The sequence below is a fragment of the Propithecus coquereli genome, unplaced genomic scaffold (genome assembly GCF_000956105.1).
Source record: "Propithecus coquereli isolate 6110/MARCELLA unplaced genomic scaffold, Pcoq_1.0 Scaffold252, whole genome shotgun sequence".
Classification (NCBI taxonomy): domain Eukaryota; kingdom Metazoa; phylum Chordata; class Mammalia; order Primates; family Indriidae; genus Propithecus; species Propithecus coquereli.
Window position 1 is genome coordinate 3,937,306 of NW_012148086.1, and position 26,550 is coordinate 3,963,855.

Here is a 26,550-nt window from a genome sequence, read left to right on the forward strand (position 1 = left end):
AAGCCCAGCTGGGAGATGCGGCCCACGCCTGTAGTCCCAGCTACCCAGAGGCCGAGGCAGAAGGATCGCTTAGAGCCCAGGAGTCCGAGGCTGCAGTGACAATGGCACCACGGCAGTCTACCCAGGGCATGAGACTCTGTCTCAACAAAAACAAACAAAGAAAAAAAATTTCCTATTTGACTCAGTATAGCAAACATATTATCTTTTCAATATTTAAAAAGTTACACAGATACTTTGTACAGTTCAAGTGCTCAATGGTTACATGTGGCTAGTAGCTCTCATGTTGAGCAGGGCAGGACTAGAGATTATGGTCGGCGTGGTGACGCTGGTGCAGACAAAGGCGATAGGAAGGATCCAAAGGTTAATTCACCTCGGACTAACCCTGACCACTCCCTCCCACTGACCACTCCTTCCTGGTGCCCACTTCCTCTGATGCTGGCACGTAGGTCTGGTTTATACCCCTTTCTCTCCCACAAGCCTGGAAGTGAGAAATGCAGGCAGTGAAGCAGCTCCAGGCCAAGATGCTGACAACACTGCAGGATGCTGATCACAAACTACAGGAAATGCCACCATCTGACACACAGATCTCTTCATGCCATTCTGCAGCCAAGTGTGGAACCACTGACAAGAGACATTTAAATCAAACCTCGCTTACTGCAGCAGAGGTTAATCATTGAGGTGGTAGGTGGATTCTGACTTACACGACCTAGGCTGTGGTCTGGACACTGAGGTTTCTGAAAGCTCCCTAAGTGGTTCTAATGTCCAGCCATGAGAGGAACTGCCTCAGAGAGTCCCGGTGGCCAGTATGGTTCAACCTGAGCTTGTTAGGAACATCAGGATTCAGAGTCCACATGACAGGCAAGACTTCAGGTGACCTGTACATTCAGTTCCGAGGGGCCCCATTCCAAGGTATTTTCTCAGTCTATTTTAACCTTGATTCTTTAGCTCTGAATACTACCAGCAGCATTAAGTAATAGTAATAGCTAACATTTCGCACGGACCTCTCCTTACATCCATTCTCCCCTCTGGAATGGGCATCGAAGTTACCCTTGCACGGAGGGAGGCTATAATTTGACCAGGATGGAAGGACGAGACACAGGCCACCTAACCCCAAAGCCATGACTCTTAGCTGCTGCCTGTAATGTGTGTGTGTGAAAGAGTTCCCTGGTATGCTGAGTACTAACAAAGTCCAGAAAGGAGGAGAAAAAGGAAGTAAAACAGAAATCTGAGCAAAACGGAGGGAGACAAGGGCAGAGAGTGGCCACTGTCCAACAGCCCCAACACTTGGCTGTGCAGGGAAAGATCCTGGTTTGGGGCCTGTCCCTCAGGGTTGAGCTAACTCTCCAGTGAATGTCACACATCTGAAATAAACCCCCACTGGGATTTTAAAACAATTCCCCCCTCCATGGCTGATCATAAAAACATAGGTTTCTATCTACAAAACAGCCAAAGAAAAAGTTCTCCATTACATTTTTTTAAAAGACAGGGCCAAGAAAAAATAAAAAAAAACTAGTGTTGAGGCCATCCTGCCAATGCAGGTTCTTAGCAAGTCCAGTAGACTTTTCTGGAAACTGTACTGTGTTCTTACCTCCAGCCGACGAATGATTTCCCGCAGAGGAAGCGCCGACTCCTGTCCCCCGATGAAAGTAGTGGTGGGCAAGTGGAAGACCTTGTCAAGGTCAGACTCGTCCAGGCCATAGAATCCTGCAGGGTGACGTGGGCAGGACAAGCAAGATGAGGAGGGACAGGGAACAGTTATGCAGGGACCGTAGTTTATGGAAAGGGGAAGGGATTCCCCAGGGGAGCAAAATGAGAAGAAAAAAAAAAAAATCACATAAAAAACCCCTGATATATATGAAAATAAGTAATATTTTACAGCCAGAAACACAAATATTAGCAATAAATGAAGCTGAGAATATTATTGGGTAATAGGCATATATTAGTTCAATGCATCGATTATTCGTAATTTAGAGACTAATTTATTTCAAGGTCCCAAAGATAAAAACAATTTTGAGGGTGGGAAGAGAAGGCCATGAAAAAGGCATGGGGTAAGTCGATCAAAAGTCAAACAAAAATAGTTAAGGAGGGAATTAAAGTAGAAAATGAGGAACTGATACAGAATAGCAGATCATATACATGTGTGGTGAGTAAGAAGCTAGGGGACTAAGAAGTGAGGGAGAACAGTCACCAGGAGCCAAGTGGTCTGTTAGAGAGCTGCCGGGCAGGGGCTGAAAACTGGGCAGTGGACAAGTGTGCAAACAGCCCCGGCCGTCGATTGAGGATGGTCCTCTTCTCCTGAAATTCCCAAACTGCACATTCTAAGCCCATTCTGTGGGCAATACTTGGCAATCACAGGTCTAACCCTCCCTTCTCCCCAGTGCAGTCATTCAGCAAGAACGGACTGAGTAATCACTAATGTTGTCTGGAGCACTAACTATGGTGAAGATGCCTCCTCTGTTTGTTTTATCTTGCAATAATTGTCAAACGGGAAGACCATCAAATGATACCATACATTCTTTTTCGGGTTTGGCACTTACTCTGACATAATATATTGGCTAGAGCAGGGCAAAGAGCACAGTTTAAGAGCCGCTAGTGCCTGAATACCTTACACCAGCATTTTCTCAGGCTCCAGGAATGAAAAGTGAACCTGTAAACAAGTATTCTGCAAAGTTTCCAACATCTAACTGCACAAGATGAAATATTCTCATTGTTTCCTGATCAAATTAAGTGTAAGAGCCACTGTGAAACATAAGGATCCAGTATAGGATTTTTTTTTTTTTTTTTGAGACAGAGTCTCGCTCTGTTGCCTGGGCTAGAGTGCCATGGCGTCAGCCTAGCTCACAGCAACCTCAAACTCCTGGGCTCAAGCGATCCTCCTGTCTCAGCCTCCCGAGTAGCTGGGACGACAGGCATGCGCCACCATGCCCGGCTAAATTTTTCTATATATTTTTAGTTGTCCAGCTAATTTCTTTCTATTTTTCAGTAGAGACGGGGTCTCGCTCTTACTCAGGCTGGTCTTGAACTCCTGAGCTCAAATGATCCACCCGTCTCAGCCTCCCACAGTGCTAGGATTACAGGCGTGAGCCACATCCCGCCTGGCCCTGGTATAGGATTAATGCAGTAGTTTGCCAATGCAACTGTATATTCGAATTCCCTGGGAGATTTGTAAAAATGCATTTTCCAAGCTCCAACCCTGGTACTGACTCAGTCTGAGGGAGGGCTCAGGAATCTCCCCAAGTAATTCTGATTCAAGCTGGGTTTGGGAACTACAAGCCTTTATTTATCTCATACTTTAGGACAGTTTTAAGTCTTAAAAGTATACTATGTTTTCCAAGCCTATTTGTTTTGTTAAAACAAAAGGAAATCTGGCTTTTTTTAACCCGGAGGGTGGTGATGGTAGTAGCAGCTTAGTTATACCTACTCACCCATTTCCTTCTGTTAGTTTGTCAACAATGAGGACATGGCAATCACTTGGGCCTAGGTAAAGCACGTGACTCATGCCATTTATAGCCCAGCTTTCAGGCAACTGCCCTGTGGTGTTTATGGAGGAAAAACAAAATCATTTTTGAGAAATGAAATGAGTTAATGAAAAAACTCAGGCCAGGGGCAGATCAAGGGACAAGCGCATCCAAATAGTGCACACTTTGTTGGAAAATATTTTGATTGTGAAATTAACCGGTCAGGTATTAATACATTCCCCCAACTGTGTACTGGTTGAGATCTTTCAGCATGAAGACCCTGTAGAAGTACAGGCCTGCAGACATCCCTAGGCCTCACCATGTGACAATCCTTCATGTATATCACCCTGAGTTCATAGTTCTCGGGTTGTACTGTTGAGCCTCAGAACTGCTGGCCCACTTCTAGTTCTTTAGCCAGTTGAGAAATCTTCAGACGTGTGTTTTGGGAAGGTTGAGTAGACATTTTCTTTCCTATTCCTCCCACTAAGTACAACTAAAAACCTTAGACATTATAAGTAAGACAAATATAAGACAATGCTGAGAGAGAGAAGAATGCCGACTAGTCAGGGATTAGTCTCAAGGTGAAATACAGCTGGGAGTTCCCTGGGTTTCCTTGCTGCTGCTAATATCCCAGATGCATTCAGTAACAAAAGCCCAACAAAAGCTGCTCTCTATCCAAAGGACCAGGAAAGGGGCAGCCTATAAAGATAAAAAACTTTTAGATAGTAACTGCTCTACTCCAGCCAAACACCATAAAAGTCACTGCGGCCCCACACCCACCCTCACCAGGCTATGATGAGCCCCATCCCCCAACCCCCATCCCTGAGGTTTCAGAGAAGGCCCAAGAGGGAGCCCAAAATTCCTTCCTCTATGAGAGGTAATATACCAGCCCCTCCCCCACTCCAACATCAGCAGAAACTTGACAGGGACCAGGACTTCCATCCCCACCTGCAGTAACAAGATAGTGCCCCCTCCCCTTCCCCCTAGAGCAGTGTCCAGAGGAGGTCTGCTGTAACAGAAAATTTAAATGAGATCCTATCATAATGCCCAAAAAGTCCTGATTTCAATAAAATATCACTCCTAACAAGGATCAGGAATATCTCAGATTGAATGAGAACAGGTAATCAATAGATATAACCATGGTAACAGAGACGGTAGAATTACCTTTTAATGGAATCATCATAAAACAATTTCAAGGAGCAATTATGAACATGATAGAGACAAATAAAAATAAAGCAAGTCATGAATTACAAAGCCTCAGCAAAAAACTGAAGATGTAAAGAAAGGCCAAACAGAAATTAAAAAAAAAACTCAGTGGATAAGCTTAATGGCAGAATGGAGGGGTAGAGAATCAGTGAATCTGAAGCCAGAACAATAAAAATTAACCAATCTGAAAGAAAACAAAAAATGAACAGGGCCTCAAGGACATGCAGATATCATAACAAGATCTTACATACACGTGCATGACATCCCAGCAGCAGAGGAGAAAGAGGGCGGCTGAAAGGTACTCGGAAGACGATGGCTGAAAAGTCCCCAAATATGGCAAAATACCAAAACCCATATATTCTAGAAGCTGAGTGAATCCACAGGATATGCTCAAAGAAATCCATGCCAAAACACATCATGATTAAATTTCTGGAAATTAAAAACAAAAATCTTGAACGTAGCTATGGCAAAGTGACAACCCTGCCTATAGGAAAAAACAATCTGAATGACAGAAGATTTCTCATTAGAAACCATGGAGGCTAGAAGGAAGTGGCATGCCACTTTTCAAGAGCTGAAAGAAGAGGATTCTGTCTACCCAGAATCCTATATCCACCAAAAATATCCTGCAGGAATGAAGGGGAAATTAAGAGATTCTCAGAGGAAAGAAAACCAAGTTTGTCGCCAGCAGACCCACTCTAAAAGAAGGGCCAAAGGAAGTTCTCTAAACAGAAAGGAAACAATAAAAGAAGGAATCTTAGAATACCAAAAAACAAGAACATGAAAAGCAAAAATCTGGATAAATACAACAGACTCTCCTTTTACTCTTGGGTATTCTAAATTATGTTCGATGGTTGAAACAAATTTATAACACTGTCTGATGTGGTTCTACATGTATGCAGAGAAACTATTTATGAAAATTATATTATAAATGGAGGAGGGTAAAGAGAGGTAAGGTTCCACACTTAAACTGGGAAAGTGATGACACCAGTAGACAGTTGTAAGTTCTATATGATGTAATAATACCTAGAGCAAGCACTAAAAAAGCTACATAAGAGAATATATTAAAAAATACTATATATAAATAAAGATAAAATTTTAACATATAGGTTTAAAAATCCACAGGGAGACAGGAAAATGAAAGCAAAGAAATGAAAAAATAACAGAAAATAAAGAATAAAATGGCAGACTTAAGCCCCAACACATCAACAATTACATTAAATATAAATGACCTAAATATACCAAATAGAAGGAAGAGATTAACAGAGTAGATTAAAAAAACCCCAACTATATGCTTGTCCACAAGAAATTCACTTCAAATACAATATAAGCATGCTGCAACTAAAAAAAAAAAAAAAAAAGGAAAAATATATCATGTAAACAAACATTAGTCAAATGAAAGTAGCAATGGCTATATTAATATAGGATAAAGTAGACTTCAGAGGGACATTAGATCATGATAAAAGGATCAATCTGCTGAGAAGACATAACAATCCTAAATGTGTACATACCAAACAACAGAGCTGCAAAATATGTGAACCGAAATCTGACAGGACTAAAAGGAGAAATAGACAAATTGCACACTTATACTTGAAGACTTTAATATCCCTCTCTCAACAACTGGTTGAAACACTAGACAAAAAACTGGCAAGGATATAGAAGAACTCAACAACCATCAACCAACAGGATCTAATCAACATTTATAGAACACTCCACTAAACAACAGCATTCCAACAATAGCATTCTTTTTAAGTACCCATGGAACATATGCCAAGATAAACAATATATTGGACCATTAAAAAAAAAAATCAACAAACTCAGCAGAATTGAAATCATACTGGCTGCATTCTCCAATCACAATGAAATCAAACTAGAAATTAATAGTAGAAAGATAACAAAAAAAATCTCCAAACAATAGGAAACTAAACAAGTATCAAGGGATGTAAAAAAATACATCAAACTGAATGAAAATATAACATATCAAACTTTGTGGGACAGATAAAGCAGTACCGAGAGGACAATTTATAGTAGCAAATGCATACATGAGAAAAAACGGAAAGTCTCCAATCAATAATATAAGTTCCCACCCCAAGAATCTAGAAAAATAGGAAAAAACAAGAAGCAAACAAACAAAAACCAACAAATAGAAGTAAGAAAATAATAAAGAGCAGAAATTAATTAAATTTAAAACAGGAAAATAAGAGAAAAATCAATAAAACAAGGAGCTGGTTCTTTGAAAAGATTGATAATATTGAAAAACCTCTTGCAAGACTGACAACGAAAAAAAGAGTACAAAAATCATCAGTACCAGGAATGAAACATAATCTCAATACAGATCCTCCAGATATCAAAAAGATAATAAAGGAACACTATGAACAACTCTGCAGACATTTGACAACTTAGATGAAATAAACTACTTCTAGAAGAACATGAACTACCATTACTCACCCAGTATGAAACAGTTAATTTGAACAGCTCTATGACTAAGAAGAAAATCTAATAAACAAAAAGCTCTCAAAAGCGAAATATCTAAGCCCAGATGATTTTTATGGAAAATCCTATTAAGAGGTTTAAAGAAGCAATAACACCAATTTATAGAATCTCTTTCAAAAAATAGAATAGGAGGAACACCTCTCAATTCATTTTATGAAGACAGAACTACCCCGATAAGAAAAGCGGATAACGACAGTACAAAAAGAGAAAATAACAGACCAATATCCCTCATAAATATAGACGTAAAATATATAGACACAGCAATATATAAAAATAATTATATACCATGGCCAAATGAAGTTTATTCTAGTAATTCTAACTGGTTGAATATACAAAAATCAATCAGTACAATCTACTACATTATCATTAAGTCTTCCACATTAAAGAAAAATTATATGACCATATCAATAGATGTAGAAAAGTTTGACAAAATTCAATACTCATTCATAATAAAAAATATCATAAAAATAGGAATACAGGAGAATTTTCTCAACTTGATGAAAAGCACCTACAAAAAAATCTACAGCTAGATTATACTTAATGGTGAAAGACTGAATGCTTTTACACCCTAAGATCAGGAATAGGGCATAGGGCAACAGGGCACTCTTACCACTCTTATTCAACATGGTGCTGAAAGTTGTAACTACTGCAATAAGGCAAGAAAAGGAAATAAAAGGTACACAGACAGATTGGAAAGGAAGAAATAATTGCCTATTTTCAGATGACCTGACTGTCTGTATAGAAAATCCTAAGGAATCTACAAAAAAAAGTCCTAGAATAGATGAGTTCATCAAGATCTCAGGATACGACATAAACACAAAAATCAATTGTATTTCTATTTACTACCAATGAATATGTGGACACCAAAATTAAAAGAAAAAATACTCAAGTATAAATCTAACAAAAACATGTGTAGAACTTTTATGCTGAAAACTACAAAAAGCTGATGAATGAAATAAATGGAGAGACATATCATGCTCATGGATTGGAAGGAAATAGTAAAAACATCACTTCTCCCTAAATGGATCTCTACGTTTAACACAATTCCTATCATAATGTCAGCATGGGGCCAGTGGCAGTGGCTCACATCCATAATCCCAGCACTATGGGAGGCTGAGGTGGAAGGAGCATTTGAGCCCAGGAATTTGAGGCTGCAGTGGGCTATGATTGTGCCAAGGTACTCCAGCCTGGGCAACAGAGCAAGACTCTGTTTCAAAAACAAACAAAAACAAAAAACACGTCAGCAAGATTTTATGTAGACATGTCTATGTCTACATAAAATGCTTATTCTCAAATTTATATGGAAAGAAAAAGGCCCTAGACTAGCCAAAACAATTTTGAAAATGGAAGATAAAGTTCAGTAACTACAGTAATCAAAACAGTGTGGTACTGGTGGAAGGACAGACATACAAATGAAAGGAAAAGAACAGAAAATCCAGAAATAGATCCACAAAAATAAGTCCAACTCATTTTTGACAAAGGTGCAAAGGCAATTCACTAAAGGAAGGACAGACATTTCAGCTTACTGGTGCCAGAATAACTGGACATCCCTAGGCAAAAATATAAAAATACCAATAAAAGAATCATGATGTAAACTTCATACCTTATACAGAAATTTACTCAAAATGGATCACAGGTTTAAATGTAAGATGCAAAGCAATAAAATGAAAAGCTTTTAGGAAAAAAAACCTTTAGAAAAATACGCAAGAGAAAATCTTTGGGACCTAGGGCTAAGGAAAGAGTTCATAGACTTGACGCCAAGTATGATCCATAAGAAAATTGATAAACTAGACATCATCAAAATTAAAAACTTCTGCTCTGCAAAAGACCCTATTAGCCAAAGAATGGAAACAATCTAATCCTTCAACAGGTGAATAGTTAAAGCAATTGTGGTGTAGCTACACCATGGAATACTACTCAGCAATTAAAAGGAACAAACTTTTTTTTTTTTTTGAGACAGTGTCTGACTCTGTCACCCAGGTAGAGTACAGTGGTGTGACCATAGCTCACCACAATCTCGAACTCCTGGGCTCAAGCAATCCTCCTGCCTCAGCCTCCTCAGTAGCTGGGACTACAGGTGCGTGCCACCACGCCCAGCTAATTTTCTCTATTTTGACTAGAGATGGGGTCTCACTCTTGCTCAGGCTGGTCTTGAACTCCTGATCTCAGGCGATCCTCCCGCCTCGGCCTCCCAGAGTGCTAGGGTTACAGGTGTGAAGCCACTGTGCCTGCCAAGGAACAAACTATTGATACATACCAACAACCTGGATCAATCTCTAAAAAATTATGCTGACTGCAAAATGCCAATCCCAAAAGGTTACATATTGTGATTCCACATGTATAACATTACTGAAATGACGAAATTACAGAAATGGAACACGACAGTGGTTGCCAGGGATTAAATGTGGTGAGTGGGCTAGGAGGGAAATGGATGTGGCTATAAAAGGGCAACAGAAGGGATCCTTGCAGTGATGGATATTCAGAGTCAATGCAGTGTCCTGGTGCAATGTTTACTACAGCTTTACAAGATTACTACTGGGGAAACTGGCCAAAGGGTACAAGATCTGCTATTTCTCATAATTGCATATGAATCTATAATGATCTCCAAATAAAAATTTCAGTTATAAAGTTGAGTCTCCAGGTATTATCAGTAAGGTGGAGGAAAAAGAGAACTGCTTAAAGTAGCCAGAGTGGAAGGAAGAGACTGGCCACTGAGGTGGATGACAGGCAGATGTTCCTCCAGCACCTCAACTCTGGATTCCTCAAGGGTGTTCTGCTCAAAAGCAAGGCTCATTAAGGGTTCCTGGCAAGTTTTTATTAACACTTCAGTTATTCTTCAAACATAGAACATTTTGGAAATCTCATCCAAAGTGCTGAGGAAGCAGAATCTGGAAAAAGCCAGAGTCTAGTCAAAGTCGCAGCACAGGGCAAGCCACCATGCTGAGCTGAACGTGGCCTCAGGTCCCCAGGTGGCTACAGCAGAAGCTTAAGGTGAGCTATGTTGAAGATGGAAGCTCACAGTGAAGCAATGGTGAAGCACAAGTGTCGATGAAAAATGCTCTTTAGCACACAAAATGGACAGAAACAAAATGACACCATATAAGTAGCTCTACTTATTGGTTAATAACTAAATGAAAGGAAAACGTATGTCAGGACAATTAACAAACTTAAAAACACTTGGCAGAAGTTGTGTCAACTTTCCCCAAATTGCATGCCAGGAAAAGTTGCACATCCTATTCAAATGAAGTCCTCAACTCTGGAAAGGCGAAAGGCTCATTATTTTCATACCTCCTACTGTTAGCATTCGAAGTCGTTCCTTGAACACTGCAAGATCTGAGAGGCAGAGTGGGGTAGCATGGGTGAGCGCAGAAGGAAAAAGACAGGTGAGAGTTAGTTTAAAAACAACCAAAATACCAAAACCCTACACCATTACCACAGAAACAGCACAAACACTGTCACAGGGACACACACACACACCAAAGGAGAAGTGGGGTAGGTTACAGGGTCAGGGGATCAATTCCTGAGAGCTATTTTGTTAAACATGGAAATTGTTCATAGAACAGCTGGAATAAGGTGAATCAGAAGGAGGGGAGGCCACTCCCCTGACACTGGGAAGCCATCAGGCAGCGTCGTTTGAGAGCTTCTCGTCTCCCTAGCCTCAAGAAGTAGCTGACACAGGCTCTCCTGGGAAGTCAAATACACCCAATCTAGACTACTCTGGGATGAAAAATTGAGACAAAGAAAATGAAAAAGCCTAATTTTTAGAATAGCCATTTCTCAGGACTAGATTCAGGCAGTAGATTAGACTCTAAATCCTAAGATTCTGAAGAATCCTAAAGAATGCAAGGGAGCCTTGGTCTCCCCTCACAAGAAGGCAAACTAGAACAGAAGAACTTGGTGACTAAAAACAACCCAAGAGCCCCAGCTATATCTGCAGACTGTACATTTCCTTCTACCTGCAAATTTTCCAGTGGACTTCTACCATACCAAAAAGTCCTCTTTGCCAGGGGTGATGATCAAGATGTTTATTTGGATACACGAAATGCATTCCTGACCCTTGCTGCCTGGGTGCATGGGCCTGGGGAGTAGGGTCAGGAAGGCAGGTGGCAACAGGGGTGCAAGGAAGGCTGATGGTTGAGTACCTCCTTTGAAGCCAATGCTAAGAACTCTGACTCAGAAATGACCCCAAAAAGCAGGCCTACTCTCCAGGGCTCCCGCAGGGGCTGTAGGACTCACGTGCTGGCAAGGCACACCGGGTAAAGCTCTGCCTCCTTCCCCCATGGGACAACAGCATGATCCACCAAAGACCTCAGAGTCAAGCTGCCCTTAAGATGACAGAATATGTAAGTCCTATACAAGAATGTCAATGCTTTGCTTAAGGCGAGGATGAAGAATCTTACTTTTCTCCTTCAGTCTTCAGAATCAAGACACGAGACCATGTCAAGTAGTCATCAGCACCCCCATGGAGCTCCACAGCGTACGTTCATCACTCCAGAGCCCCAGGAAAGGACCCACAAAGGGGAGGGCCTCAAAGGGAACCTCAAATGCTCATTCTTGTTAAAAAAAAAAAAATCTATAGGCAATGTGGTTAAATGTTTATATTCTAGGCACTGGGTGCTTTTATTTCTATCTTTTTTTGTATTTTTAAAACAAAAGGCAAAAAAAAAAAAAGACTAAAATTAAAGAAGAGAAAAATAGAAGATATTCTGATTGTCACAATCTACCAAAAGCACAGAGATTTCTAGCACCTGGGTGCTTTGAAATATTTTTAATAATTACTTCTTGAGGAGTCAGGCGCTATGCTGGGGGAGACAGAGAGCTGATAGAGATCTGGCCACAGTACTTCTAAGTGAAGCACAGCCAGCAAGAGACAGGGATGTGACACCACTGGGAGCTAGGTGTGACTTGGTTTACCCATTCCTGAGCATCTAGTCAAAGAACCCTCACAGGTCTTTCTCCACTCGTGGAGACTGACCTGTTCTACTCTCTCTGGAATGTAATTTTAAAAAAGAAAGAAAGAAAAATAACTCTCTCAAATGTCAGGTGTCTGCTCGGTCCAGGTCTCATTCCCCTTGAGGGTGACCGTACCCTCTGTGACTTCCACTCCCTGTAGGCATGACCTTAGTTAGCTCAGCTCTGCCCTCCTGAGTCACTTAGGCAACCTCATCTCCTGGTCCTCAATTATCTGCGGCAAAGCACGCGGCATGAAACAATCCATGTTGGCTACATGAACTGTTCTCTGTCACTCTGAAATTATAAAAGTTGATTAAAAATCAACTCTATTTTAGCTTATTCTTCTCAGCCATCAAGGGAGCAAACCTGAGAGCCCTGGAAGGTCAGGGGGACATGTGGAAATGTTGTCACTGCTCACTGTGCTGTTAACGACAATAGGTCGTAGGACAGACGCAAGAATTCATTTAAGTAGCTGAAATTCTGCCTTATTTTTGGACTTTTAAATTGACTTTTTAACAACTTAACTCAAGTTCATTTCCTAAAATTGGTAGTAGGAATTTCCAAACATCAGTGGTAAACAAGAGAAGTTTCACACTTTCCTCCTGTTTATTTACAGAATGTTTTTAATTCTCCTTAAATTATGTTTAAATCTCACATTAAAGTACATCTCAATCATTTTTTGTCACTGTGAGAAGTTATATATAGAATTTATACAGAAACCACAGACAATGGCATTTTTAAGTGGGAATCTAACTCAAACGCTGTATTTCAAAGATAAGAGAAAACTGAGGGCAAGAGTTAACGGGAACTTTCTGCATCTTGGGCTGGAAACTTTCCTCCTTCACTCAAAGTAAGTAATGGATGACTAGCATAGAACGCAAACCTTAAGGCAAAAACAGCACATAATCTTAGTTAAGTCTGCAAGCCAACCTGTTTCTAATTAAGCAGTGAGTGGGCAACAAATCCCATGGGACCCACTTGTCTAGACCTTTCCATGAATAACACCCTGATTCTGGTGTTTTGCAATATATACCTGTATCTACCTTGGCACCCCAACCCATGACCCCTCTTTAAAGGCTAACCAGGAAATGCCTCCCTAGGAGCCCTATCAGGAGGCCTTGGGCTGCCACCACTCCCCACCCCAACCAGATCCATGCAGGACATTGGAAAGGAACCCATTGAACCTCACTAGGTGCCTGATTCTACAGGTCTGCAGGTTTGGTGCCAAGGAACCTCACTATGAAGCGTGGGTGATGGGAAATACGTACTCAAGGCATTTCATGTTGGAATTCTCAACCCTCCTTCCCAAGGGAAATAGGGCCTACAGTACAATCTAGCACAAATTAAGATGCGCTTCTGGGGATTCGCCTGGACCTGGCCCCCAACATAACACTTCATGGAAAAAGGTATCTCAGGTCCAGCCAGCTATCACCTGCATGATTATGGAACATAACTCACATCTAACTGAGAAACTGTTTCTAAATTAATTTTTTAAATTTTAAATGAAAATAACCAATAACCCATCATCTCAACAATATTTTTTTTGCATTCATAACAAGTTCTATGTGCACACAACATCTGACGGTGAATCCCAACATCCTGGACTATTCAGGAGTTCTGTGTTGCTGAGTTTCTCATAACTGGCAAAAACCTAATTTTTAATTCTCTCTCCCCTTCTTACTTCAGGGACCAGGAGAACAGATAGGCCAGCGTTTCCCAACCCTTCCAAAGTGGTCAGAAAAGGTCAAGAACTCAGTGGAAACCATAGGACCTATTCCGCTTTATTTAAAAAACTCAGGGTAGACAGAACCCCCTGCTTGCACTGCCAACCAAATCAGCCTGCCACCTGGGTGCCCTGAAAATGTTTTCAGGACAGTATCCTCAGTGCCCTTTTGGAACGGCTTTGCCGACGACTCCTGCCCTCCATTGCTGCCCCCCACCCAGAGTTTTTCCAACAATGGGTAGAACATGCTTTGCTGGAAACACCAAGGGCTGTGTTCAAACATATGGGTGTCATATTTCTCCAAAGAGAGGGAAAAACTGTGCCTGCATTCACAGGGAGGCAGGAAGGGGGCTAAGTAGAGGCATGGGAACAATCTTAGCTCTCTAAAAAGATGTTATGCGACATGGCACACCACCACAAATGGCCCCTGAACCTAGTCTACACACAGGTTCACTGCATGGCCACTTAGCCCACCCCTGTCTACTGTGCAGCAGGATGGGTAGCTCACTGCCCCATTCCTAAGCTGATGAGCAGTTCTGGTGGGCTCCAAACCTCCCCACCCCCCCATACAGAATGTTTCCTTCTTAGGTTACGAGTTCCTTTATGAGATGCTATGTTGCTTCCTTATCATTCGGGTACAGCCCAGTCTTCACCACTACTAACTCCTGTGTGATCCTGGCCTTCTTGCTTGACCTCTCAGTTTCTGAGTTTATCTCATTACCAGAGAGTTCGGCAACTGCTCATCTCAAAAGATTGTTAATAAGCACATTAACTCTCACTCATAGAACTTAGTAAAGCTCCAGGCACTATTACTCTAAGGAGTTTATTTCATTTTGAAACCATCTTAGGAGTCAGGTATCATCACCCCTGCTTTTACAGATACGATGACTGAGGCACAGAGAGGTTAAGCAACTAGCCCAAGGTCACACAGTCAGTAATAGCAGAGCTGGGATTCTAATCCAGGGAGTACAGTTCCAGAGTCCAAGCTGTGAGGATGGAATGAGATGATGGATCTTCAAGTGTTCTACAAACTGTCTAGTGGTCACATCTACCTGTTGGTTTCTTGAAGACCTGCATACATCAAGGGTGAGAGTTCAAGATCAGTTTTTCTACAGATTCAAATGTATAATAAGCTTACACTATTTCCATTTTTTGCACCTAAAGAAAGAATTTATTGCAATTTTTAGGTCACAGGATTTCAAATCCACAGGATTAAAACACACCTTTGTCTCACAAAGTGGAGACTGCTGCCTGACTCTCTGTTAATGGCTCCAAAGGGTTCCCTGCCAGAGAGGTCAAAAGTCTCTCTTCCTCAAAGGATTTCAGGAAGCTTTGAGGCCACTTCTGTGCTCTTTAGCCTCATGGTTTATAAAGGTCCCCTGGCCCTCTCACCCCACCATGTTGTTGTTGAACCTGGAACCACAAATCTCACAGAAACACAAATACCCGGGGATGCATTCCAGAAGGCGATGGTCTGGGAAGAACCACAGAGGCAGGATAAACAGATTCTGGCCCTGCCTCGGCCACTACAGAGATGGGAAATTAGGGGCTGGGTTTGTTGACAGCCCTTGGGGTTTCTCACCCTTCAAAGACTACACTGGTTTGGGATCACCTGGCGATGTGCTCCTTAATCTGATTAGTCTGAAAGAGGACAGAAGATAACATTAGTGCTCCTCAGGTAATTCTGATGTGCAGAGTTGGGAAGAGGAGCTGAGATAATGCATGTTTGGGCAGCAGAAGGCAAACCAGTCACCCCACCTGCTCTTTTCTTATTCGACTGTTTTGCTACATGTGGAAAAAGAGCATTCCGTAGCTCCCCTACCTTGCCTGACTACAGAGGGAGGTTTTCCTCTGTAGGGGTGGCTCCCAGGTGCAGGTCCCTGTGCTCTTCATCAGAGAGACGTGAGTCCGGCAGCCAGGAGGGATCGCCCTATCCTGAGCACCTGGAGGAGACTGTGCAGGTCTGGAAGGCTCTAGGGGCGGTGAGCACAGGGGGCTGGGGAGGCTCAGGGTGGACAGGCTGCGATGGGACTGGGGATTCTGGGGTGGAGGGTTTCTACACTAAGGGGTGAGGTGTAGGAAAAAGGCTCTAAAACCTCCTCGGGACACTGCAAAGATGGGCCCACTTCTTGGAAGCACAAAGCTGTCACCACTAAGCAGAAGGGTTCATCTTACGCCCAGTCTACAATGTGAACTGGCCTGACTCATTAAGATTCAAGAGGATTTCTCTAAACTTCTTTCCTAAATCTGCAAATGGAGTAGTATGGCATGGAGGAAACCTTATATTACATCACTTGGGAGTGTTTTTGAATCAAGACAAATGAGTAATTACAAACCATCAACACCAATTCCAGAACCAACGATGTCTGATGTCTAACTTTACCTGATTAATGTCTGATCGCCTAGTCATAATTCGGTAATGCCTGTAAAGACATCTGGGTACTGCAGAGCCTTAGTCTGTTTTTCTGTACCATTCCTACAAAGTGCCTGCAAAGAGGCTAATTTTGTTCCCACCCCAAGAGCAGTATTAGACAGGTAAGTGACAATCAATTTCATCAGCATGCACTGTGCCTACTGTGAACACCCTGGCCATTTCGAAATTAGTCACGTCATCATTTCTTTAGTACAGGTTAGCAGCACAGTGACACAAAGCAGATTAACTCTGCAAAGCAATTGCGAGTGAGAGCCCAGCCACAACACCCACCTCACCTCATAACAAGGAGGGGGTGCAGGTGGGAATACTTTCTGGCAACTGTGACAAAACCCGGATTATAATCCACACATGCACCTCCCAAAGGCGCTGGCCTCCTGACGCTGTGGGAATGCCTTCCAAAGTTTCCTTGGTGTGATCACCAGCAATTACAAATCAGGAGACCCAAACTACACAACTTGCTCTGGAATTTGCCCCCTAAGGGACACAAATGGCCTCCAGTCAAAGGCAGGCCACATGGGGCTTCGGAACATGATGGCTGTGACAGCAGTTCCTGAGCAAGGCCTTGTTGAAGGAGGTGCTACATTGAGATTTGGAAAGCTGAAGCCAAAAGAACAATTCTCAGAAGTACCTGTGATCCACCTGCCCCAGGTGGACAAGCTTTGTCCCTGTGCCACAAACCTTTCTGTCCAAAATTTTATTTTCCAATTTTGAGACTAAGACAATCTGGCTGAAAAAGTGGGATAAAAATAACTTGCCCAAAACACACTAAGGCTGCAATACCAATTAATTTCAAGTGATCAGAACAAAAGGAAACTTAAAAGCCTTTCCCTCCTGCCTGGACATCCTGGCTACTACAGGCCATGGCACAGCGAGAGGAGCTCAAGCAACGCAGCTGACTGCTCTCAGACCCTCACCAAGTTTGTCTGTGGATGAGATAATGTCAGCGGGCACGGAGGAGTCCAGATCAGCATCCAAAATCCCCAGGGGGTCCAGCTGTGCTACATGGTGCCCTCGTATCTATGAGTGGGCCAACGATGAGAGGGAAGGACACACACAAAAGGACAGGAGAAAAAAAAGAGGGAAGGGGTAAAAAAAAAAAAAAAGTAAAATTACATTAAAATTAGCATTTACAGATTAATTCTCACCCACGTTTGAAGAAACAGTTACTGGAGCATCATCAAAATTTACACAACTAATTCCGAGAGGATCAAGTTTTGCAATGTGGTGACCCCTGACCTGGAAGCAATAACACAAGTCATTAAGCAGATCCAACGAGCTGTGGGGAGGCGTAAAGAGTTATCCTTCATGCGAACCTTTCCCAAAGAGGAACACAGCACCAATGAACCCATACAACAAAATTAGTTTTAAAAAGTCTTAGAACAGTTTATGTTAAAAGCACTATTATGCATAAATGCACTTTTGTAAAAAAGGGATAAACTTCTCAGGTTATGATAAACTGGGGCAGTCTGAAAGGATCCATTTCTCGGGATCCTTACACAGTTTCCCTAGATAAACAGAAATGAGCTATGCTGGGGAATTCTTACTCCAATGTGAAGCCTACATCAGTTTAAAGCATAAAAATTTCCCTGTGGAGGAAAATGAAGGCTTGGGTGTTGGCCTTGATGGAGGGGTGCAGAGAAGGAGTCATCTTACTAAGGTGAATGTGTGCCTTTACTATATACTGAGAGAATTTATCACATACTAAGAGAACGTGTGCCTGAGGCGTGAGGGCTCCGGTCCTGGTGCTGCTGAGGCCAGCACACAGCAGTTAGAACAAAAAACCCTGCTACACCACAGACTTAACGCATCTAATTTAAACTGTTTAAAAAACATAAGGAGAAAGAAAATCCCTTCCAATTTTAAGTTCCTTTCAGTTTTGGATATTTTATTCACAATTTCTTGCTAGCAATTTGAGAAAGGGAGTAGCCGCTAAGTCACTGAAAAATCAGGTTAAATTTATTCCTGGGGCCAACTGCATGCAGGCAATGGTTAGGAAGCACCAACTGTGCCTCTTACCTATGGAAATGTCCATTGTGGATAGCACTTTAAAGTACAGGGCTGCTGCATTTACAAAACTCCGTGCATCTCCTTTCTAAGGCAGCATATGCTTGCCCTGGGGAGAGAGCCTTACCTGCCAGACCATGGCACGAGGGACCACAGACCCAGGGCCTTCTCTATCCTGCCCTGTTATGACACCTGCACCGCTGGCCCTGCTGGCAGAGGAAATGGCCTGCACCATCAGAAACCAAAGTGTGAGAGAGGAAGGCAAATCCAGGGGCATGAGTCCCCTTGTTGTCACCTATGCAGCTATGTGAGAGAGGTGGCAGGGGCCTGGCTGAGCTTCCAGAAGGCATGCATGGGCTTGCTTGTCTCCACCTGTACTCCTTAGAACTATCACGGATTGGGCCTTAAGGTCTGAACTCTGGGCTCCCCGCCCCCATACCAGGTACACATCCTAGAAAAGCCTGGGTTATTGTGCTCTGACAAAGCACAGGGAGGAAAAGCTCCGTTCTGCTCAATGCTCACACAATGAGGCAGGCCATTGACTAGAATGTTTTGGGCAAGAATTCTCCTGCCCCTCACGCACTCTCCGCGGGCTCAGCTGCCCCCCTCACCTGCCTCTGACTCCATTCCCCAAACTCTACATGTTCATCTTCTCTTCAGTTGTTAGCAACAGAGAAGGGGGCATCAACCCACTCAGCAGGACCACCCCTCCCCGCCTCTGCTCACTGCTATGTGGGCAGCACTTCTCCTTGATGCCCAGGGACTGACTTGGTTTCCCTGCCCACAGATCTTTCTTGCCAACTTAGGAAAAGAAATAAGGACCTATTTATACAGCAGGCATTAAAGGCGCCAGAGGATTTTCTCAAAGAGTTAGCCTGGTTCCTTTTCTCTTATATATTTGTTTTTTGCCTCCCTAAGACCCCAAAGCAGGGAAAAAGCATCTAGTATCTCAGGAGGTAAAAGTTAAATGACAACATACACTTAGAAAGGCTGATGGTGCCACACGGCATGGCCCAAGGAACACTGCATCCTTTCCCGCGTGGACAGTCATCACCCAGCTTACCTGATATGCCCTGATGAGAGACTGCACCGCCAGGTGGTCCTCCACGAGCTTGTCCACGTTGGGCTGTGCCTCCACCAGGGACTGTGCATGGGCCACGGCAGCCAAGGAGCCTCGGCTCAGGGGAAGGGGGCTCTGGTAGGCAGTACCCGGAGGGGCTCCGGCATTGGTGTTGCGAAAAAAAATGTCCCATGACTAAAGACAAAGAAGGTACAGGGTTACCTCACTGCTCCCGTAAGTCCAAGACACACGTGTGGCAACAGAGAGCTGCTCTCTGCAGGCAAGTCGAGTCTTATCACAGGCTGGCTGAGCCCATCCTCCTGCTCTGGACAGCTGTGCTCCTGTCTGTCCCAAAGCAGTGGGTTTCTCTGAGTTAGGGCCCCCTGCTTTCTGCCCCTTTCATTTTGCCCTCGAATGCGCCTTCTGACCTCCAGTCCTATAACACACATGCCCTGTGGCCTTCTTCCCATCAACATACACATCCCAAGGGACCAAAGCCATGCAGCTCTCCCCTACTCACACACACTGACTGCCCCTGCAGATCAGGTGCTGGGACCTGGGGACAGACAAGAGTTTAGGTCAACAGAGATGTTTCCTGTTCCACCTCTCTCTCCAGGCCCCAACATCTGGGAGGTGAAGCTCTCGGCCCAATGTAGATTTCAAACCTGCCAGTTCTTAGGTGGGATGCCAGATGATCACACCCTGACACGAGTGCCCAAGGGGCACTGAGGAGATTTAGCACCTCCCTCAGCACAGCCTCTGGAGGGTCTAGGGCCAACTTACTCACATTTTCTTACTCCCCTGGACACAAAATGGAATCAGATCCTTTGTAAGAGGCAGCACTAACTCTATAGGGAAATAATTTCGTCCTTATTTCAGGAGGGGCACTCAGGAGCTAAGAGCTTAGGATGTGGGGTCAGAGATTGAAATTCAGATTTGAGCTCTTGTGATCTTGGTGAGTTATCTAACTTCCTGTGCTCAGTTTTCTCATCTAAGAGAACAAAAACATATATATTCTTCATAGGTATGCTGTAGTAAAGACTAAATAGTATAGTTAAAGAAAGTCATTAGTATATGGTCTAGCAGCTAACAAGTACTTCATAAAAGCCAGGTATTATTATCAGTTTGAATTTCCTTAGTGCTACTATGAATTAACTCATTTACTTATATTCCTACTATTTTTATTTATCTCATATTTGAATGATTTGTAATTTGCATAGATACTAAGTAAGAACTTTAATAGTTTATTCATCTCATACAAAGATGTGAGTTTTTAAAACATTTTAGAGATCAGAGATACTGAAAGTTTACAAAATTCTATTACCCCCCCACCCAAAAAACCAGACAGTTTAGAAAGATAAAAGCATTGTCTTTCTTCTCTGTAATACATTCTCCAGTTTCTAAGATTCTTCCATCAATAAACTCTGATTAGACACTCTTGAAAAATTCAGAGAGGAGAATTTTACTTAATTTTTTTGTTCACCTTCTACCAAGATGCGCTCCCTGTCTGGGATTTGGGTGGATATCTGACGGGTCTGTCCGTGTCTGGAAGTGAGAGGGGCAGAGATGGCTACAGAAACCATGAGATTGGTCCTTAAGGTCTTCTGTTTTTTTCAGGCAGGCTCTTCTATAATGCTGTCCAGGGCACAGATGGACCTGATTCGGAACGTCTGACAGCACTGCTGTATACTGCAGCCAGCCACAGGCTAGAAAACACGCTGTGATCGATCATGTGCGGGCCTGGACTGTCTGCCTCACCTAGGCAGTCTGGTCTCTCATTGAAAACTTTCTTTGAGGGGAGTTTTGTGGGTTAAAACATTCTACAGTAAGAACATATTCCTCTGGTATTTGGAAAAAATAATTTTTAAAAATAAAACCATTGGGGATAAGATTACAGAATATTGTGAATACACTAAAAACCACCATAGCCAGGCACAGTGGTGAATGCCTGCGGCCCCAGCTACTCAGGAAGCTGAGGCTGGAGGATCACTTGAGCCTAAGAATTCGAGACCAGCCTGGGTAAAACAGCAAGATCTCACCCATTTCTTTTCTTTTCTTTTTTTTTTTTTTTTTGTTTTTTGAGACAGGGTCTTGCTCTGTTGCCCAGGCTAGAGTGCAGTGGCATCATCACAGCTCACTGCAACCTCAAACTCCTCCTGCGCTCAAGCTAGCCTCCTGCCTCAGCCACCTGAGTATTTGGGACTACAGGCAAGCACCATGATACCTGACTAATTTTTCTATTTTTAGTAGAGATGGGGTCTTGCTCTTGCTCAGGCTGGTCTTGAACTAATGTCCTTAAGCGATCCTCCCATCTTGGCCTCCCAAAGTGCTAGGATTACAGGTGTGTGCCACCATGCCCAGCCAAGACTTCATTTCTTAAAAACAAAAATCCCCAAACCCACCAAACTGCACACTTTAAAATGGTGACATTTATGTTATGTGAATTATAGCTCAATGACAATTTTTAACTGTTTTAACAAATCAAACTATTTGAGGTTTTACTGTTTTTACCTTACTTGTTAATTTTCAGTGTTTATGCCTATGGTTGAAGAAAGATTTGAGATTTTCTTCTGGCACCTCCCATAAAACCTACTGTAGAAGTATCTTATACTAACATAACCTGACAATCAGGAAAATGAAGAAAAAAGTCTGCAAACTTTCCTTTTCCTCAAGTGCTATCAAAATGTTTGCTACAGAAATCCAAGATTTGGAATCCCCCAAACCATTCTCTCAATTTTCCTCTATTAAATTGGTTCTCACCAAAACTCAGTCTGAATCCTCCTCTAATACATGAAAAGGCAGTATTTCCACCAGAGGAAAAAAATGGACTTACTCTTATGAGAAAAAATAGAGGACACTGCAGCATCAACTCCCTAGGGTAAGGTAAAGCTGCCTAAGCCCCCAACTGGTTCTGTACAAGGACATAGGGATCTAGAAGGTAGCTGTGTACAAACATGCTGGACACCCCCAAGTGTTTCTGATGTTCGGGAGCTTTCCCAGCAGGCGTAAGCGCTCTCTACATTCTGGAAGTAGAGATGACTGAGGACCACATGCCTTGGGCACCACTCTGGTTCTGGATGAAGAAATGACCAGGGAATATACACCTTGGCTGCTCATCTTGGTTCTGGAAGCAGAGACGACCGAGAACTACATGCCTTGGCCACCATCCTTGTTCTGGAAGCAGAGATGATCGGGGACCACACACCTTGGCCATCCATCCTGGTTGGAAGCAGAGATGACCAGGGACTGCTCGCCTTGGCCACTGTCCTTGTTCTAGAAGCAGAGATAACTGAGGACCACATTCCTTGGCTTCCGTCCAGGCTTTCAATAACTTAGGGCCTGGCCTGAAAGGAGAAGCCCCTCCAATATAGCAGTGAAGTGGGCAGGAGAGAGCCCAGCTACATCCCACCCCTACCCAGCAAGAACAACAGCAAGCTGCTACCACCACATAAAACCTAACCAAGGCTCTTTACCCCAGATTTGTTCCTGTGCTAGCATCTCTACCCTCACCATGTGACCCCCACCCAGTCCAGCTCTGGACCCTCAGGTCTGTGGGGCTGCAACAAGGCTCACGGGTAGGACACAACTTTCAAACCAAGTAGGCACTGGAGAGCAGCACAACCTAAACTTTCTTAAACCCTTAAAACGTACTGTCTTCCTTCCACCTCACAAAACTTTTTAAGAAGTGTCCAGAAATATAGGGCAAAGTCATCCAAGAGCAAGACCTTGGATCAAGGGTCCTCCCCAGCTTACAGACTCCTTTATTCTGGGGGGCAATATCTGCTTATGGATACAAAGCCAAAAGTCATAGCAAAATCACAAGTTTACCTCTCTTCAGTAAAATTAGCTACTGAATAATAAAAATGGTAAAAAAAAAAAAAAAGAATAGTAGCAGCAGCAGTGATAGGAATAGCTAGCTACCTTTTACTGATGCTCTCTGCAGGCTTTTCTCGCTCACTAAGAGCACTTGGAACGTTGACCACACCCTCTGCTGGGAGAGGTTTAGGCTCAGGCAGAAATTACGCACAGCAGTCCCCAGGCATGGTGGTGGTAAGGTTAACTGAGTAATAGCAGAGCAACCCTTACATAAAGAACTGTAGTCACTCCAGCAAAAGTGCCTCTTACCCTGGCTCACCAAAGCAGCCAGGAAAACAATTTGTAAGCTTCTGGGTTCCACAATAAAGTGAAAGGAATTTCTACCCGACAAGCCTAGGGATCTAAGGTCAAGGTAAGGTCAAAGTCAGCTCTCTGTCCCTGAGAGCACAAAGGCTTCAGGACACCTTCCAGCCCAGGCCCTAGAGAGAAGGCGATCATGATCATCGGGCCTCCTCTCTCTGACCTTCTTTTGTGCCTGGAATAAAACTCCAGGTGATTTTCAATTGGCTGAGGACAACTGCACAGATGGAAATTCAGCAATTCAGCTCATGCTGGAGGCAGTCAGAAAAAACTGGTTCATACCGGTATTGATGAGCTACTGGGAATCCCAGGGAAGGAATATGTCGGGAAAGCAGCTTCCATGATCTTTCCTTTATTCACCTCACCCCACTTCACTCCCCAGTTCACTCAGCTCCAGCACCACTGGGGGAGTACCCGGCACCCCCCTCAAACAGCCCACCCCGTCTCTGGGACTGGGCCGGCTACACATCCAACAACAGCAATCCCCTTTGCACCATGACCTGGAGTCATACTAAAAGGTTTTCAGGTTTGGGTGATGCAATGTTCTATATGGAGTGTAGTGACAGCATACATTTAGCAAAACCCACTGAGCCACACACTTAAAATGGGTGAATTTTAATGTAAGCTATACCTCAAAAGTTGAATTTTTAAAAAAGGCTTTGAAAATGAAGGTCATTTTTGGATTGCCATGGCAGCAGGATACATGAGAAGCCAGAATACTTGCCCAAGCCTCAGAGCCCCCACCTACCCGCTGACCCCACCCATCCCTGCAAGAGCCTCTGATGGGGCCACTTCCTTCCTGGGCCCAGACACCACAGCCAGCCCCATCTCTCCCTCCACTTCCCTTCGTCCTGCAACCCAGCATCTCTCCAATGTCTTTCACTCCTCAAGGAGATGTCTCTTCTCCCAGCTCCTCAAACCACCCGCCCTTGCCTCCCTCCCTGCCTCTCCTCTCAACACCTGCATCAGAATGGGACCTGCCTTCCATGACCCCCTGGATTTAGGTTCTATGCAGCCTGCAGAGCCCTCCCTGCCTGCCTGCCTGCCTCTGTGGCCCCCATGCTCCTTCCTTCCCCTAGACCCTAGCAGCTGCCTGCCTTTCCCCTGGGATGCTGTCCTCTCCCTTCACACAGCTGCTTAGCTTCGGCACCCTCTTGGAGAGGCTTTCCCCTTCTGATAATCCCAGCCCTTGTTTGTTTCCTCCCACACTCATCTCAACCTGAGATCTCTCCCCTGCTGTCAGAATTAAGTGTCTGCCCCATCTCAGGGGATAAATCACAGCTAGGCCGGAGACTAGTGAGTAACCAGCCAGCCCAAGAGGGAGCCCCTCCCAAATGAACAGAAAGCTTCAGAAAGAGAGCCTGGAGTGTGACAAGACACCTGGAAGGGACAGAAGCCTACTCACTTGGAAGGTGGCACCTGGGTTGCTGGCGACACCATTGGTAACCTAAGCTGAGGCAAGCAACCTCAGGTTTCTTGTTGAGTGAGAAAATTTAAACCTGTTGGTTTAAGCCGCCTGAACTGAGTACTGAGTTTTCTGTTTCTCTGAGCCAAATTTATTCCTAAGTATCCCTTGTTCTTCTTTGGATGCTCCCAGAAACTAAGGTCTGATGTGGGCAGAGACAGCAACTTCTACTTCCAGAAATGTTCCAAGTGACAAAGCAGAAGTGAAAAGGAGAAAGTATAGTAACTGGCTAATGGGGGAAATGGGATTTAACAGCACCACAATCTAATAGCACATTACCATCAAAAACACTAAAGAGAAAAGTGTCCTGAAATAGAAATGGTTTTTCACTCATGAAAAATGAAGGCAAAGTCAGACTTTGGCTCCTTTATGGGGATAAATGTGGAATTTGGGCTTCAGTACTTGGCTCAGGGTGGTGGCATGGACTTCTGAGTCACACTGATCTACAAGGGCGTCCCCAGCTCCACACCCGAGTCCCTGCCGACTGCTAGAGTCATCCGCCTCTTCAACCTCTTAATTGGCATCTGTTGCACAAGTGATGATTTAAGGAAAACATCTGTCCCCTTGCCCTGCCTTGAATGTACAGTCAACTCTTTGACCACCGGAGACGATGTCAGTGGTAAGAGGAAAAAGGTTAAAACGTTAAAGTAGGTGGGCATGGCTGCAAATAACGTTCCAGGGGCAGGAAGCTGGCAGAAAAGGTGAGCGCAGGCCGGGCATGATGGCTCACGCCTGTAACCCTAGCACTCTGGGAGGCCGAGGCAGGATTGCTTGAGGTCAGGAGTTCGAGACCAGCCAAGAGTGAGACCCCATCTCTACAAAAACTAGAAAAAAATTAGCTGGGCATGGTGGCACGCACCTGTAGTCCCAGCTACTCAGGAGGATCGCTGGAGCCCAGGAGTTGGAGGTTGCAGTGAGCTATGATGACACCACTGCACTCTAGCCTAAATGACAGAGCAAGACTGTGTCTCAGAAAAAAAAAGGTCAGCCTCAAGGAGGGATCCTAGGCCAGACCAGAGGAGGGGTGTGGGAAGGTCCCCACTCCCAGAAGGCCAACTTCCACGCCCAGCGAGGGGCTGTGGGATTCCAATAAAGTTCTTACCACACATAACCATTTTTACTAAAAGAGAGTCAGATGTGTACAGGATATGTTACACCACGTGAAAAAATGAATACAAAAAAAAATGAATACGATTTTTAAAAAAATGCAATTATGGTTCAAGTCAACAAATACCTATTAAAATATACAGCATGCTGGCCGGGCACAGTGGCTCACGACTGTAATCCTAGCACTCTGGGAGGCCGAGGCGGGCGGATTGTTTGAGCTCAGGAGTTCGAAACTAGCCTGAGCAAGAGCGAGACCCCGTCTCTACTAAAAACAGAAAGAAATTAATCGGACAACTAAAAATATATAGAAAAAATTAGCTGGGCATGGTGGCTCATGCCTGTAGTCCCAGCTACTTGGGAGGCTGAGGCAGAAGGATTGCTTGAGCCCAGGAGTTTGAGGTTACTGTGAGCTAGGCTGACGCCACGGCACTCACTCTAGCCTGGGCAACAAAGCGAGACTCTGTCTCAAAAAAA

The 26,550-nt window shown here is 43.8% G+C and overlaps 1 protein-coding gene across 2 annotated transcripts in view; it reads right to left on the reverse strand.

Moving 5' to 3' along the window:
- OGDH (oxoglutarate (alpha-ketoglutarate) dehydrogenase (lipoamide)) overlaps positions 1 to 26,550 on the reverse strand; it is an 89,069-nt gene that overhangs the window by 33,550 nt on the left and 28,969 nt on the right. The window contains exons 3-5 of one of the 2 annotated variants that reach the window (XM_012646935.1): positions 19,332 to 19,523; positions 17,179 to 17,281; positions 1,589 to 1,704 (exon numbers count right to left, since the gene is read on the reverse strand). In XM_012646935.1, coding sequence (XP_012502389.1) covers positions 1,589 to 1,704; positions 17,179 to 17,281; positions 19,332 to 19,523 — 411 coding nt within the window. Of the gene's footprint in view, positions 1 to 1,588; positions 1,705 to 17,178; positions 17,282 to 18,395; positions 18,417 to 19,331; positions 19,524 to 26,550 lie in introns of those variants that run through there. The other variant, XM_012646936.1, reaches the window with a different exon arrangement.